General features: G+C 45.8%; 1 protein-coding gene across 1 annotated transcript in view; it reads right to left on the reverse strand.

Moving 5' to 3' along the window:
• The window catches only part of ALLC (allantoicase), a 798,769-nt gene that overhangs the window by 65,733 nt on the left and 714,941 nt on the right, over positions 1 to 18,095 (reverse strand). Inside the window, exon 12 of the mRNA XM_086926374.1 lies at positions 6,204 to 6,331. Coding sequence (XP_086782500.1) covers positions 6,204 to 6,331 — 128 coding nt within the window. The remainder of the gene's footprint in view (positions 1 to 6,203; positions 6,332 to 18,095) is intronic.

Raw genomic sequence — 18,095 nt, forward strand, 5'->3', positions numbered from 1 at the left:
GTTTCCTGAAGGAAAATAATGTCGGGCTGCTGCTGGAGGAGGTAACGCCAGACCTGCTTGCGCTTATTATGGGAATTCAAGCACTTGACATTAAGCGTCAAGACCTTCAAGGGCCTAGGGATGGTCGCAGCCATAGCGAGTAACAATCAGGATCCGCCCACGTTCCCCACTCCCGCCAGTGCGAGGAGGAATGCACAGAGGTAACTCTCCCTGCCCACCCCACCCAGGGTACAGCAGCCGCCCCAACCCCACCCCGCCATACATTGAGTCAAGAGGAAGGGGAAGAAGAAATGTCTTGAGAAAGATAAGAAGGAAAGAAGGATAGGAAGAGAGAGAAGGGGGAAGAGAGTCAATAGGCGGCTGAAAACAGGCCCCGTAACTACCAAAGTCAACAAAGGCCAACAGGGCCACGTTGGACTGCCCCGGTTGCCGGACATCCTCTACCCAAGGGTTTGGACGCACTCAGGAATGTCACTCCCTATGGGACAATATGGGGGGGTACCCACAGAAAGTACAGGAGACAGCAACCCCGGTATCCCCGCTGCCCAATCTGGAGTCATGCAGCTGCGCAGACTAGGAGAACATGGCATTGTCCATCAGAAAACCTCCGGGGTGGGTCCCGGTGTTATCCCTGCGCCTCCAAATGTATGACACGCGCAGCAGGAGTAGGGAGGCTTCTCCTGCACCTGGGAGCATCGCACCCTCACATGTAAGGAAGGCCAAAGGGCTACAGGGGGTACAGAGCATATACACAGCAAGGAGGTCAGAGCCGTATCCTGCGGCCTCAGAGCATGGCAGAAGTCAAAGTGATGCAAGAAGAGTCATTGCAGCCAGTGGACAGGTAAATTAGGAGGTGTAGACACCACTTATAGCCGTCAGGACCGGAGGGTAGGGGCTGCTTCCACCGCGATAGAGGCCACAGAGCTATTATTTCCCATCAGACTCTGGGTCACGGGGTAGACGGGTGCGACACCGATCCTTCAGGGTCGCCCTCGAGAGAGAGGATGGGCGCTATGATGTCTTGCTTGGCCTGAGAAGGTGACGCTGAACCGTGGTCCAGTCAGGGTGGGCAGAAACCCTCTCCCGGTGCCTTGGTCGAGAGGGGCTGCGCGCCGGTGAGTCCGACAGTTTAAGCAGCAGAGCCGGTTCACGGTAGGATCGTATGACCCTGCGTTTGTCCTCCCAGCGGAAGATGAGGGCGAAGGGGTGACCAGACTGGTAGGAGATGTTGAGGGCCCGTAGCCTCTCCGTGACCGGTCTGAAAGCCCTCCGGCAGCGCAGGGTGTTTGGGGCCAGGTCCTGCAAAATTTGAATCCTGTGGCCTCAATAACTGAGGTCCGGCTTGTCCCTCACCTCTTTCAGGATAGCCTCCTTCTCAGTGAAGTAGTGCACGTGGGTTAAGATGTCCGGGAGGAGACCCACTCTGCCCGCTGGCCCGAAGAATCGATGGGCACGGTCTAGAGTTGGAGGGGAGTCGTCCTCGTCCCCCCAGACCTCATGGAGGAGCTGCGCCTCGTAGGACAGGATGTCATTCCTCTCCGCTTCAAGTGGTACACCCCGGATGTGGAGGTTATTGCGGCGGCTCCTGTTTTAAAGATCTTCCTGCTTGACCTGCAGTTCAATGTTCTGTTCCTCCAACGCCGCCACTCTCTGCCACAACTGTTCTTGGTCCTCCGTGAGCGCATCAACTATTTTCTCGAGCCCGTCGACCCTATCTCCTAATTCAGTGACCTCCTTTCGTAGATACTTGACGCATGTCTGCACCTCCGAGCTTAAGGAGCCTATCTCCATTTTATGCTCCGATATGAAGGAGGCCATAAAGGCCTGGGTCACCGGTGGAGAGTCCTCAGCAGTCTGTGAGGGGGTCTCAGTTGGCGCTGCCACTCCCGCCTTGTCCCACATGGCCACAACCGAGGTATCCCTGGACGTCGCCGCCGAGTCCGCTCTGCCCCCCTTGGACCGCGTCATTGTCAGGGCTGTGGCTGAAGTCCGTCTGGATGTGGCACAATATGTCCAAAGAAGCAGAAGAAGCAGAAGAAGCAGAAGATAGGGGGGGCTCTGCCCCAGTTTGTGCCTCCCCGCCTTGGCGATGCTCTAAGAACGTAGCTCCAATGTGGCAAGCGACAGCGTTATACAGACCCCCCAACCTATTAGGCCCCACTGGACACGACACAACACAAGCAACAGGGTCAAGAGTTCTCCGAACCACCTCTGTCCGCCTCAGGCGCCTCCGCTCCAGGAAGAGGCACAAAATGGCGGGCGCAGCCACCCGCCGGGGCTCCGGAGCGCAGGACAGCCCACCTCTCCTTCCGCCGCCCAGATCTCCAGGCAGATCACCAGCGCCTCGGCCTGAGGCCTCCGGGAACCCTGCAAGAGCCCCCCAGCGATCTCCAGGGGCCGCAGCACCAGGCCCGCTCTCCTGACCAGCTCCGAGGCTCAGGGGCTACCGTGGGCTGAGGCTTCCATAGGCCACACCGGGTCCCGCAACCGCCGTCCAGGCGCCCAGCACCACCAGGCTTCCTCTGCGCTCCCGCTGGCGACGTTGTGCTCCCGCGCCCTCCTCCGCTTGTCCGGTCGCCAGCTGGGACCCGTGGGCAGCCCACGGCCGCCTCCAGGAAGCGAGGCCCCCCCCGCCGTGCAGACTGGCAAAATGGCGGGCACGGCAACTTCCAGGGCCTCCGCCGGGCACCACCAGCTCCCCAGGCAAGGCAAGCCGCCGCTCTCCTCACTCCACAGACGCCCCCACTTTCCAGGGGTCCCCACCGTTCTCGGGGTCTCCGCTCAGCCCCCAAACTCCGCTAAAAACGCTTAAGGTGGCAGCGGGGCACCGGAGCTCTCAGGAGACACATCCTAGCTCATCCCCCCCCCCGAAGCCACGGCCCCCTAACTCTTTTTTTTGACAAAAATACAGATCTGAAGCCTAGGGCCAGATGTAGGTAAATGAGATTTACCGATTTTTAATTACCGAATTTTACCGATTCAGTAATTAAAAATCGGTAAATCTGAGGGGTGGATATGTAGGAACATCCAGATGTTCCTTTTACCGAATCGGTAAATATCTGTATTTACCGATTCGGTAAATACCGACCGGTAATGCCCCATTCATTCCTATGGGCTTTGAAGCCCATAGGAATGAATGGGGCATTACCGGTCGGTATTTACCGAATCGGTAAATACCGATTCTGACAAGGGTGCAGGGGGTGTCACTTTGACACCCTCTAGCACCCCCAAAAAAGGTTCGGGGGCCATGTGGCAGGCATACCTGCCCTAAGGGCAGGTCTGCCTGTCATATGGCACAGGTGTGCATGCACATATGTGCATGCACACCAGAATCGGTATTTTACCATCAAATAGTATTTGATGGTAAAATACCGATTCTGTAATGCTTGTGGGACTCAGAAGAGTCCCACCTACATATAAATTTTACCGAATCGGAAAAAATACCGATTCGGTATTTTACAGAATCGGTAAATTTACCGATCGGTAAATTTACCGATTCTGTAAAATAGAGGGCCCTACATCTCAAATTGCATTTACCGGTCGGTAACGGCCGAATTCGGCCGTTACCGACCGGTAAATGCCTACCTACATCTGGCCCTTAGCTCCTACCTATGTCTTCATTTTCATCACCAAATAGGTAAAGCTATCTATACAGTTCCACACCACACAATTCAATTCCACACATTTGCAATCCACACCACATAATGTAATTCAACACAATTACCCAACTCATCATATACATCTAATCTACACCACACAATTCCACGTCATGCCACAAAATTCAACAGCACAACATATAATTAAACTCCGCTACATACCACTCCACAACACAAAAGATCATTCCACATAAATTACACTCCATAACACACAACCCACTCCACATAATGCATTCTTCCACTACACAAATCAAATCCACTCCATACCACAGAACTCCATGCCACACAATCACACGACTAAGTAATCCAAGTCAACATACATAATTCCACTACACACCACATACATACATTCCATAACACAGGTAAAAGACATTGCCATTTACAATGCTGATAGCTTTAAGTCAAACAAATGCGAGACCGATTGCATTTTCAATGCTTGCTTTCTATAATTGAGGCAAGGTGCCTGCCTGTTGCAGCCTGTGTGTGCGCGTGCATCCGTCCCTGGGTGTGTGTGTGAGGGTGTGTGTGTGTGTGTGTGTGTGTGGTGTGAGTGATTTGGGCCCGCTGATCCTCTTAATGTCTTGACAACTTGCTTATTTATTAAAACAACAATGACATATGTAGCAAATCAACATCGCTGTGCTGACTTTTGGGCAGTCTTCTGACTTTGTAGGGTAAATTGAATTCTACTCTGTAAAGAGCAGGCAGGATATGTTCATTGTAACCGAAACCTTGCCATATTTGGCGTTTCTCTGCTGGACCCCTAGCACTTCAAGTCATTTACTTTCCAAGTATCTGCATTCCACATCTGCCCCCCACCTGTCTATAAATACTCAGAGGCAGCAACTTTTTCGCACTCAATAACACCATATATTGTGGAGATCAGTCTGTCTCTCAGTGTAAACGAATATATGATTATACCACGATTTCAGTTACCACGCATGGCTTTACCACGCGATTTTTACCTCGCAAGTGGCTTTACCACGCTGGTATTTACAACGTAGCATTTTACTACGCGTAGAAACGTCTTACCTGCACGTCTTTCTCCTTGAGCCCTTACTTCCATCCTCCTTAGAAACAAGCGTCAAAACACGTATACCAAAATAAAAAAAGGACTGCTTTTTTGACGTACACGGCACGTCTTTGGGGGAGGCTCTTTCCTCTTTCTTTTAAATTTATGTTCGTTTTTTTGTTAAAGTAACCTGCTTGTTATTTTTGGGGGGAGACCCCCCCCCCAGCCCCCCTCCGAGCCCCCCCTCCCTCTGCCCCCCCATGCCCACCCAGTTCGTCTTGAAGGAATACCACGTCTCCCCCCTAGCCCGTGGTAAAGACGTCGTGGAAGGTACCCTGCGTGGAAGGCACCCTGCGTGGAAGGCACCCTGCGTGGTAAGTGTCACGTGGTAAACGTGAGTAGTGGTAATGCCTTCGTGGTAAATGATGTTTCCCGTGTAAACAATCCAGCCAATACTGGTGACTCAGGCAGTCTACTCTTGGAAACCTTCCCATGTTATTCTTGCTGCTCTTGTTACCATGGTGTACTAAAGCGAGGGTTTGGCGTTGTCAAGCACCCTAATCCATCTTGCCTGTTCTGTTCCCTGATGCAGTTTGGTGAATGCCCGGTATCCCCAAATGTCAAATGCATACAGGAATGGGCCAATTTTCATTATTTTCCGATTTGTCCAATTCGACATCGCAAAGATCAAGGAAATCATGTGTGGGATCTTCGGATCCAGCTTTTTCAGAGACAAGAATAAGCGGTTCAACAGGGTCCTGCAGGACAGAATCTCTTAATCATTTAGGGTGGTCCAATTGAACGTACCATTACCTGCAAAGATTGTATTATATATATCATAGTACTGGCTTCAGGGCATTATGAAGAACGAATTACGAGAACAGATATTAATGCATAGGCATGCCTTTTAGCTATGGCTACTAGGATTTGAGTTTAATATTCCTGGTTTAGTCTTAAAGGTAAGGATCACATAAGTAATCATTGTTTACATTTTCTTTCATAGACCTAGGAACACTCTTTCTGTCCTTACTGCATTAAACACATGACCCACGTCACTGAAATTCACATATACTCAGATGTATATTCTGGGCACACTAAAATTATTGACCTAAGGGTCATTTCTTGCCTTTTGTTAGGCCATTTCCAAATTCTTGTGGTGTCAGTTGAAAATAGTTTTGAAAACATGGCTCTATCACGATTAGCGAGGCTTAATGTCAAACCTAGGCGGCATGATAATGTTTGGCACTGTGTCTGTGTTGAAACCTAGAGCTGTGATTCTGACCCTAGGCTCATATACCTGTAATATAAAAGAGGCATACTGGCTTGTGTTAACACATTTTCTTATGTATAGCTCCTAAAGAAACTGTTGCATGCCAAACTTCAGACGCATTCTTTGCCATTGATTCAGGTTAATCTCTACTTTTGAGCTGCATTGCGGAGTTGTTTAGTGTTTCAAAAACACAAGCTGCCCTACTTTCTAACCCTCTATTTAATTAGTGAGCATAGAAAAAATATTGCGTAATGTAGCAAAATACCTTTGTAAGGGAAAGAAGAGGTTTCCATTTCCCTTCATTCATTTTACTCCATTTCTGTAAAGTTTCTTCTTTTTCTTCTTGCGAGTTCAAAACACAGGCATCAATTTTACATGAATCTGGGAAGTTACCTGTTAAGAAAAACACATTGTATCAAAGGCCAAAATGTATATATGGTAATATTAAACAGATCTTGTAACCAAAGTCCTCCAGAAACTCTAGGCATAAAACGAATCTGTTCGTTTATTTTCAAAACCGTATATATTTAATTGACACCATTTTAAAACGGAGTAAAATAGAACATATTTTAAAGAGTAGATGCTTATTTGTTTGTCCATGCACGATACTGTAGGAGAAGCAGAAGGTTAATTTGTGCTCCACTAGACAATAGGCAGGCAACCCTGAGTACTCATTCATTGTTCAGGTAACAGGCCCAGAAATGCAGGGTTTGACCTCATCAGAGTAATGGAAAGGAATTAGGGTCGTGATGCGCGCTTCTGGATTGTTTATGGAAGATAATTCACCATATAGTTTTATGTTTGTGTGTTTCGGGGATGAGTGTGTGTGTGCGCACTTCACCCCTGAACTCAGAACCACTCAGTTGAAGTAAAGTTGACTATGAACCTTGAAAGACAACCGCAGGGGAAGTGGGAGAGAATTACTGGCAAGTCACGATACCATAATTAGTATGCTTGGGAATAAACACACCATGAACTAAGAATAAACATTCTTCACTATGTATGCCACCGAAAAAGCAAGGGACTAGCACAAGGCACTCCGAAGATGCAATTTTTTGCTAGTAGCTATTTTTTCAGTCCTTCGTTAATACTTACTATTATCCTGTACAGGATACTGAATACCCTTCTTTTAGCGTTCTTGAGAATCATACCATGTTGTTCCCGGCTATGGGAACTATGCAGAGGGTCTGAACCTTGTGAGGAAGAGAGGCTCTAAATTCATGTGGTAGAAAATATGGAACAGCGCAGAAAGTCAAAGGCTTATTTGGAACCAATCGAAATAATGGCTAAGGACCGTCGAATTCCTATGCAGAGACCCACGCAAAATGAAGTTGATGGAGATTACGTGTGTTTGGGGCAGATGTATCATGTGTTTTGCATGTCGCAAAAGCTGCGATTCTCTATTTTCCAGCGTTTGCGACATGCAAAAACGAAAATGGCATGTATGAAAGAAATCGCATCGCACATTAGGAATTCGCATGTTAGCGAATTCCTAATGTGCGAGAAATGAAAAATCGCAGAATATATTGCGAATCGCGATTTTGCATTGGTGCAAAATTGCAAAATTCGCATGGATATGTAAGAAAAAATCGCAAATTGCGATTTTGTCAATTTCGCATAATAAGGAATCGCAATTAACACCAGGTACAAGCAGGTGGTAAAAAAATATATATATAAAAGAACACCCAGAATGCATTTTCACTTTTTCCAAAATGGCGGGACTGTACCTGATTGCCAGGAGGATGCGCATCCAAGCTCTTGCCCAGAGAAGACAACGTCAGGAAAGGATATTCCGAATACGCATTACGCTGTTCCAGCAGACACAGGAGGAGATATATGAAAAATACAGGCTACATCCTCACAGCATTCTGGACCTCATTACTGAATTGAAACCATTTTTGACACGCCCAACTGCCAGAACACAAGCCATACCAACACATGTGCAGGTATTGTGCTCACTGCACCTTTTGGCTTCTGGCTCCTTTCAAACAGTAATAGCAGAGGTTGGTGGAGTCTCACAGAGTGCCCTATCGCGTTTTTTCCATGTCTTCTTGGATGCAATGATCAGTAGACTTCAACATCATATATATTTTTCAAATACACAGCAAGCCATACAGGAAGCCAAGTTGGATTTCTATCAAATAGCAAGATTTCCACATGTGATTGGATGCATAGATGGAACCCATATTGCCATCACCCCACCAGCAGCCATTGAATATGTTTTCCGCAACAGAAAACACTACCACTCACTGAACATCCAGGTCATATGCAACGCTAAATACATAATACAGGACATTGTGGCAAAGTTTCCATGGAGTACACATGACTCAGACATAGTGCAATACATAGACGTCTCAGTGCTGGTCAGTTTGGAGATGGATACCTGCTAGGTAAGTAATACTCATCCATCCTCCCTTCCACCCAACCAATGTAATGTAACTCTGAGTCACTTTTCCCTCTCTAACTTGCAGGTGATAGTGCTTATGCAGTGCATGATTTCATACTCACACCATACTTGAATCCTGCAAATGCAAGTGAAAGACGCTACAACAGGGCACACCGGTCCACACGTGGGGTAATAGAACGTACATTTGGAATTCTGAAAAGCCGTTTCCGACGCATTCACAAAAGTGGAGGTGCATTGCAATACAATCCAGAGACATGTTGCAAAATAGTGACAGCATGTGCAATGCTGCATAACATAGCAATCCGCAAAGGCACAGAAATTGAAGTGAGTGACTCAGACACATCTGATGATGAAGATGATAACCCTCCCCCAAGAATGGCAGTGGCAGGAGTAGGAGCCATGGCTGGTCGGCAAAGGAGGGCAGAGATTACACGTAACTATTTTTAGGTGAGAAAAAAATACAGAAAACCATTTTCACTTTGCCATTGTTCTTTAATTCAGAACAAGAAAACAGTGCTATATGTATGTGAAATTATATGTAATCATTGTGATTTCACATATCCATACTACTAATAAAATAAAACAGTATCTATGCATGACTGCTGCATGGGTACTTCATGGGTACTTGAACAAGGTAAGTCATTTTTTGCGCTGGCGACTGCCAGCAGGTTGATCAAGTGGAGGCATGGCCTCTTGCTCTGCTCCAGTAGTGGAACGCCTTCCACTCCTGCGTTGTACCATGATGTTTGTTGGTGTGGGGTTGTTGCTACTCCTACTGGAGTTGTCCTCGCTTTCTCCCGAGCACAGGAGGGCCCTTGCACCTGATTGGTTTGTTTGCATACTTTCCAGTACCAATGTCATATTGTTCACACTCTGTCCAACTGAACGTGTGCAATCACTCAATTCACGCTGCATGTTCACACTGCGACGTGTGAAGTTGCTGGTGACTGCACATAGCCGGTTGATGGCTTTGGTGTAGGTGTGCATTGTGTCCTGCGCAGCCTGTGCAGCCCTGTTCCGTGCATCCTCTGTGTTCACAAGTGTCAGGCAAAGTTTATCAATGGCATCAGCCATGCGTTCCTGGTTCTTGTTGGATTTCACTAGCTGCCTATTGATGGATCTGAGTGCCTTATGTTGAAGGCGTTGTACCTCAAGCATGTTTCGCTCAAAGCCTGCAAACACTGTCACAACTTCACTCTGTCCTGTGTTATTTGCAGATGGCTCAATACGGAATGCACGTGCCCTCCGTGGACTTTGTGAAGGCTGTTGTGCATCTTGGCTGGACACAGTGACTGTCTCATTGGACACTGCTTCAACATCTGAGGTTTCATCCTCTTCCATTGGTTGTAGAGGTAGAACTCGTCTGCGCTTCCTCTGTATGGTCACAGGGGCATTACTGACTTCATTGTCTATATCTGACATCACATGGGGAGGTGACAATTCAACATCATTGTCAGTCCTGTCCTCACTGGTATGTCCTGTGAATGTAGAGTGCAAAATATGAATTTGTGTTCATTACAAAATAAAAATTACTCATGGCACTGTATTACTTGTACTGCACTGTTTCAGCATTACGTAGTCCCACATTAAGGAGTCATATAAGTGACTGTGATTGTGAGTGTTCCTAGGGCAATGGGACTACAACTCCCATAATGCATTGCTGTGGTCTTGTTTCACAGTGTTCATGGACTAATGGTAATCTCAAATGCAGTGCACACACACACACACACACAGACACACATTTTTTGTACACACACATGGATGCACTTTCATATCCTCCTACCTTGTGCTGGTGCTGTGGGTTCTGAGCTGTCTATGTTGGTCACTCCACTCACACTTTCAGTTGTCAGTGTGGATTCTATCAGTTCCTCATGGGGTGTCGGTTTGTCCACCATGGAGCTTCCACCACCTGTCATGTTGCTATCTTTCAGCCTCTCCGCAAGTTTTTCCTTGGATCTCAGTCTCATGTCATACCACCTTTTTGATTTCATCAATGGAGCGAGTGGTGACTCCTACTGAGTTGACCTTCTCCTGGATCTCCAGCCATATTTTTCTCTTCCTGGAGTCAGGTACCTTTAAAGATTTTTTTCCAAAGAGGTCCTCATGGTTACAAACCATTTCTTCTATTAGCACTTCTTGCTCCTTCTCTGAAAACTTCTGCTTTCTTTTTTTCTTCTCAATTGGCTGCTCCTCCTGTGCCTTCTGTGCCTCCATAGCTGAACAAACAGGTCTGCTCTGCCTCAGCACACTCTTCCAACTGCCACTGGGTGTGGCTCTGGGGAGCAGGTGCAAGCAATCACTGGTACTTCCTGCTTGTGATGTCATCAACTTGTGCCAGCATTGCATGATTCCCGTTTTTGCGATTTCCTTAAATGCGAAAATCGCAATTATGCGAATCGCAAATTTCTCGCAATATTTCTGCGAGTTTTATGGAATCGCTATTTTCTCGCAATTTTCATGTTACATACCATTTTGCGATTCCGAAATTGCGATTCGCAACGAATCGCAATTACGGACTCGCAAAATGGTTTTTTGATACATCTGCCCCATAGTATGTTGTGGCATAAACCCATTTTGGTCAGGCTGTATGTATCAGGACGTTCACTTAGCCCGTCAAGAGAAGATGAAAGGGCCTCTGCTAAAATGTTTCTTTCAATGTTAATTAGTGAGATTGTTTATTAGATATGCCTCTATCTTGGGCGTGCTCCATTTGGGTACCACTGTAATACTAGTTATAAAGAGATTCTGTCTAAGTGTTGTTCTCTAGTCGTCTCTTCAGTCACGGTCATTAAATACTGGCATTAGAGTAAGATCATACATTAAAACAGTTCAGTTGGTGGGCCATTTCGCCCTGTGGGTTTACCGACCTATGTGAAAGACAAGGCACTAGATAGTTCCTCTCCCATCAGTGGATGATCCTGTGCCTCCTAGGTCTCGTCATCCAGACTCACTACTGGAAGTTTGTCTATCCGCATTACCATGGTGACCAGGTTTGCCAGAACTTCTCTGGCATAGTGGTGTTTTTTAATAGGCATCAAAGGGATGACTGCCCCAGTAACCAACTCACTGAATTTACAACAGCTTCCGGGGACAATACGTACCCTAGCGTTATAGCAATCTAGCAGTTTGCCGGTCCTATCCTCAAATTAATATATACAACACAGTGCTGTTATCCAGTCAAATATGCAGCCTCAGCACTCATGTCAAAGGTTAAGGTGCGTTACCTCAATCTGATGAGGAAGAGGGTCCTCTTTGTTGACAGCAAAGTCCCATTCCAGCCAGGAAGTTCAGTGTCCAGGTAAACGATGGCCCCCTCCTTTTTCTTTTCCTGATTCTCGTGATAGTCCAACACCCACAAATCAGTGCCTTGAAGGAGTCCCAGAGAGTATGAGCGGATAAAACAGAGTCAATAGTGCACTTGAAATAGGTCTCATCCTCTTGTCTGAGACTGGTGTTAAAAATGGCATCAGTTATGGCCATGAAACATGAACACGAAGCGACTCGTTTTACTGCACCACAGAACTTAGAGATGAGTCCTCAATGAATGGTTTTTTCAATTATAGTTATCACATTTATAATTTCTAATCTTTTTTAGAATATTTCATGCAGCTGTAACAATGGCCATTATGAACAGTGTAATACGTGATGATGTAAACATGCCACTGCCTTTCTCTGACATAAAACTAATCAACAGAATTGCATCAGGTAGGCACCAGGCGTTTACACACCCTTCATGGTATGTCCTGATTGTGCCTGATACAAAGCTCATTCAGGACATATTTAGACACTGCGAGATAAAACGCAGGAAGTAAAGCCTATTGGTTTCTCCTCCTAAAAGGTATTTCACACCTCATTAAAGAGGTAACTACTGCCAATGGAGTACAGAGAGCTTATTGGAATTGAATTAACTACTGCCCGGTCTTTTAGACAAAAATAGCATGTTTAAAGAAGTAATTTCTGCTTCATATTTGATAAAAATCTTTATTTATCAGTATTAGACCAGACAACCTTTGCTGTGGTCTTCCCACAAACATTTAACCTTCTCCCATCCTGTTTGCTGAAATTCGTTTTTGTTGGCTTCAGGACTCTGCACACTTTGCCACTGCTGATCAGTGCTAAAGTGCTTGTGTTCACTCCTCTAAACAGAGTAAAATTGGCTTAAACCCAGGGCCCCTGGAATTATGCAACAGGAGAGGGCCAAATTATACAGCAGGCTTGAGTAAATTATGTGGCAAGAAAGTCCAAATTATGCGGCATAATGAAGCACATTTTGCAATAGTATTGCTTCATTAGTTCTTCATTTTTAGGCCTCACCTAAGCAGCGTACATGCGCTGCATAGGAGGAGACCTTTAGTAATCGATTCAGTTTTGCAGGCAAAAACGTGCACACATTGCATTGCTTTGAATGGCAGTGTGTGAACGTTGGGTGATTCCCTTGCGGGAGAGAGCTTTGAAACCATCTGTTTGTAATTTACAGATAGTTCCTGCTCATTCCTGCAAGGGAAACAGGCGCAGGCCTCCTCCTCTTTCAGCGCGAGGCGCGCAGGCTTGTTTACTTTCCAATAAACACCAGTGTCTAGATTGTAGCTTAGTACTAGCCTCGTTCTGGTTACGCCTCTCTCAGTGACCTCCTCTTGATTTTTTGTAATGTATTTTTGTTTCCGTTTCCTGAACTCTTACATGAAACTTCTGGTAAAAGTCCAGCCTTGAAAGAATGTTAGCATGTGACTCTGACGAGTTCTGTCTTCACCTGCACAGCTGCGACTCCCTGTCACTTGAATGGCTGCTTAGCTGCACCTAATTAGGGTGTGTGTGCGTGCTGCTGGTCGGAGGAGCTGAGGCTTAAACCCGCCGATAACTGATGCTTTCGAGTTGTAGCGAGCATTCTGCAGTCATGTTTTGGAGGATACTCAGTTGGTGAGGGAGTTCACCTATCTGAGCCCCCTTCACCTCCAAACCCTCTGTTGTCATGCATCTCTGAGATGAAGCCATAACATGCGTTGAAGCTGCTTCACATGCTTTCATATGACACATACCAGCCAGGACTTTACATGTATATGCAACACGTTGCTTCTTCACCAGCAAGGGGAACCCATCTTTAACTGACAAGGGAGTCCATGCTATATACACAACACGTTCAGACTGATGGCTTTTTAACAGCAATACGTTGCAATATGGGACTTGTAGTGTTGCTTTTAATATTGTTATACTTGGTTTAAAATTCGCAAGGGGCTAAATGATGATCGCTAATGAGCCCTAACTCGTTGAAGGTGTGGCGTGTGACATGGATCCACCTGTCACTTATCGTAGGATGCCTTCAAATATGCATGAAGGTGTAGCAAAGTGGTTACATGTTTAGGTGGAGTAATTGCTGAGTGGTTTGGCTCACTAATTCCCTTTTTAATTTAAATAATGGGTTGGAGTCCATCATATGCAAAACTAATGAATATCCTATCCATTGCTTATACAGAAGTCGGACGCTTCCTTTGACTAGATGGACATGATTTTTAACTTTTGCAACTAGTTTCATAACTAATATCCCTTGCATATACAGAAGTTGTATGCTTCCTTTGACTAGATGGACATGCTTTTTAACTTTTGCAACTAGTTTCATGTTCTAATGTAACTGAAGAGCGTTAAAGGTTGGGAGTGAAATAACTGCTACCCATTCCTTGCTCCTGCCGGACTGATTCATCCTGCTAATGCTTGATGGCTGGAGACATCAGAGTCTAATTTTTGCCCCCGATCGAGCTCTGTCCCTTTCTGCTAGTGAAAGCGGAATCCCCCATTCTTTTGCACTCCCTATTGCTCTCTTGGCTGAGTACGGGTATGGGACATATACACAGTTTTCTAGGCGCCTCTCCAGTTCCTAGTTCAAGGGGCGTGTCTTTGTTATTGATTTGATGGGGCTGCAAAGGAGGATTTGCGAAAGAGGAACAGCTACGAAGTATAAATAGGCATAGCAAGGGCTCTAAGCACATTCTCTTCTCGCCTCAAAATACATGAAGCTGCAAGGGGGGATTTTGCATTCTTTTTCCCTGATCTCACAACCCACCTTCCGCTCCACCACAAAATTGTAAGAGTTATGAAACGGGGTCCATTGATATTTCACTTACTCGTCAAAGATATGTTGACTATCAGAGATCTAATTTTCTAGTTGATTTCAATTTAGAGGTTGCCTTTCCAACCTGAATCATCCTGGACCATACGTAAAAGAAACACAGCTTTCTTGGGCCTGGAGCACTAGACTTAGGGGTGCTGGAGAATCCTCATACAACCTTTTGTGTTATTAAGCTGGATAATCAGCCCTAAAAAGACCCTTAAATCGTTTTGTTGCTCATATTACTATTTGTGACCTGAAATGCTGACCTGATGCAGTGAGAAGCAGTGCTCTTGACAATAGAGACGTTCTGATATTCTTGGTGGTGGGTGGGAGTGCTTGTTCTCAGTAACAACCGCAAGCAAAAACATGCAGCCAATAGGTCTCGCCTTTGGGACCTTATAAGTGTTTAGCCATGCAACAGTTAATGTTGTTGCACCAAGGATATTGTGCTGGATAACTAAAGACTTATAAGGTCCCAAAGGCGTGACCTATTGGCTTTTCCAATGCTTGTTAATCTTGGTAACACTGTACAGGCATTGGTTGCACCTCATTAATACTAGTAATAGCAATAAGCAACAGAAAGTTGAACAGTCTGGTATTGTAAATGGCTTTTCACTGCACAGCAACACATATTGGGATTGGTGTCACTACAACGCATGCTTTTACATCGCATGCCTTTACAACGCGGTTTTTACCACGCAGTCCATTACAACGCATAATGCTTTTAGGCGCTGGATAGTGAACTATTTAATTTACTATTCCAACTCCAGTCCCCGTGGATAGCAGGGAAGGTGTTGGATAGTAAATTAAATATATTCCCTATCCTAGAAGACCCCCAGCGCAATGCGTTGTAATGGTTTGCGTTGTAATGGTTGCGATGTAATGGTAGTGCGTTGTAAAAAATGCGTTGTAAGTGATGTTCCCCCACATATTGCTATATTTTTTGTAACTTTTAACCGTTTGAGCTAAAAAAACATTTTTTTTGTTACAATCATCAGATGACAGGGCTGATGATGGATTATGTGACAAATGTGGCAAATCTATACTTATGTGAAAATTGCTGCAGCCGCACAATCCCATAATTTCTTTAGCCCTGCTTACACACAAATGACCCCTTTAATTTACTTATAAGTCCCTTGTAATGTAGTGCTATATATACACAGAGCCTGTGAATTAAATGCTACTAGTGGGCCTGGAGCACTTACTGTGCCATCCACTTAAGTGGTTCTTTAACATGTCTCAGGCCTTGCATTGCAGCCTGTGTGTACTTTTAAACTACCAAAGTGGCCTGGCAAAACAAACGTTTGCCAGGCTTAAACATCTCTTTTTTAATACATATGTCACCCCTATGATAGCCCTAAATAGCCAATTGAGCAGGGTGAACTGTATTTAAAAGGGTAGGAAATTAATTTTTCATTTTTATGTGTTCTGGTCATGGAAAAAGTATCAAATTCTTTTTTTCACCACTGTGAGGCCTACCTCTGTCCATAGGATAACATTGGGTTACCCTATTACATTTAATAAGTGTTAACCTTTTGATTGAGAACAGGAAATATAATGTTCAGTCATAAATAACTTTAAGAAAGTTAGCATTTTTGCCCTAACCGTTTGGTGCCTGCAACCTGCGCCCTGGGACACACGACTGGGTGTTGTTGGAAGTTGGCCTTTTTGAATTCCACTCAGATAGAGAGTGAAAGGGGGGCTAGGTGTTGGCAGAATGGGGATGCAGCTGTTTCCTGCCCCACCTTAAAGTTCAAAGGGCTCCCTCCAGCACCCTCACAAAGGAACGTGACACCAGCCTTTTGTCACACTAGACAACTTGGAGCCTGGACAGGAGAAGGATGGAAATTTCCAGAACCAGATTTGTGGCAGTCTAGGCGGTTAACCTACTTCAAAGGACAGCACTAGTTATAAATATTGGACTTCCTAATCCACTTTTCAGTTCACCTACTTAGGAACTACAGAAGGTCTGCCTTATACTTCAGAGGATTGCCCTGATGCTTGAGTCCTGCTTTGTACCTCAGAGGCCTGCGCTGCTGCTACCAGAGGACTGCCCTGCTGCTTAAAGCTTGCCTTGTACCCTCAGATGACTGCCCTCCTGCTTGAGGCCTTCTTTTCTGCTTGAACCCAGGTCTACTAGAGTGAGTCCAATGTCTAGTTGGCTGGCATCCTGTGTGAGCTACAGGAACATAACAAGCTCCAAAGACCTTGAATCTTGACCTGGCCTCTGCCTGTCATGAGACCTGCCCCCTCATGCCCAGAATGGTGCCCACCTAGTCCTTGACGGGTGGAGCCTAAAATATTTTCCACCCAAAAGTGACCTGAGAACCAACAGGAGGCCGGGATCAACCTCCTAGCTGATCCGCTCGAGGTGCATCGCTGGTCAGTCTGACTTTGCGGTATCTCCTGCTACGTTCTTCTCTACACCAGCAAATCCTGTTCTGCAGCTCCCCTGAAAGGGGTATCCAGCCTCATAAAGCCCTCATCGGGAACAACTGGAAGCTTTGTCCCGCTGGAGATTTACGACTTCCACAAGTGTCAAAGTCTGAAGGTAGACATCTTCACCGCAACTTAGCCCAGCGGCTCCCTGACGACGCCACCTCTTTCTCAGACACCAGCATCTGCCTTGCCTGGCTGAACTTTACTTCCTCAGGAACTTTTCTTTGAAATTTCTTCTAAATCCGAAGGTAAACTGAGCCCGGACCCAATACAACTTGTGTATCCGATCATTGCGGTCGGTCTCAACTTTTCACCTTACCCCGGTCTTGCACAACCAGATACCCGTGGTTGGCGATTTGATTTTTTAGGAACTATTTTCCACTTCAAATTTTTAATATTCATAGCTATGATTCCCAGTGAAAGTGGAGGGAAACAGCATAAAATAGTTGCAATTTCTGGGAGAGTGGTTAAAGTTTGTTATCCTAGAGTCAACTTTTTGTCCTGCTTTGTGGTCGCGAAACCCTAACTCAGATTGCCACTGAGGCCCATGATCCCTAAACTACTCAATAACAAGACAGAGATGTGAATCATTAAACAGTAATGAACCTGGAGGCCACAGTTCACACCATAAACAGATCTTCCCTGACTATACACAGGCAGTTCAACAGGAAAGAAAATCCTTTGGTGGCATAAAACAAAAATTCTGTCTCATTTACCTGAGGTATAGGATGCTCTATTCCACCAGACTCAAAGGGCTCCATCAGAGTAAGTCCTTTGTCAATTCCCCAGAAACGCCATGGGCATCAGTGAAGAAAAGGCCAAACTTTAATTTGCATTAGGCAAAGGCCCAGCACACACCGAACACATTTAACACCCAGTACCACAATCCTCGAAGAGGCACCACTCAACTGAGAACACTGTTATGTAATATAGTGTTGTGTTATGCTCTGCAGATTTGTAGAGTGCACTATCTCTTGGGAGGGTATCCGAGAGTTGAGCAGGTGTGAGTCCAGCCAAACCCAGGACCTAGTTGGACTACTCAAAAAGCCAGGTCTTCAACTTCTTGTGGAAGAAGTGACAAGAACGTTCTTCTGTGTAGCGGCAGGTCGTTCCATGCTTCTTTAGTAATGTAGTAGAAGGCTTGACCGCTGGATCTCGTTTTCCATATGAGTGGTTGGGTGGGGATGAAATGGGAAACCACATTGAAC

The sequence above is a fragment of the Lissotriton vulgaris genome, chromosome 6, assembly GCF_964263255.1.
Source record: "Lissotriton vulgaris chromosome 6, aLisVul1.2, whole genome shotgun sequence".
In the NCBI taxonomy this organism is placed as follows: domain Eukaryota; kingdom Metazoa; phylum Chordata; class Amphibia; order Caudata; family Salamandridae; genus Lissotriton; species Lissotriton vulgaris.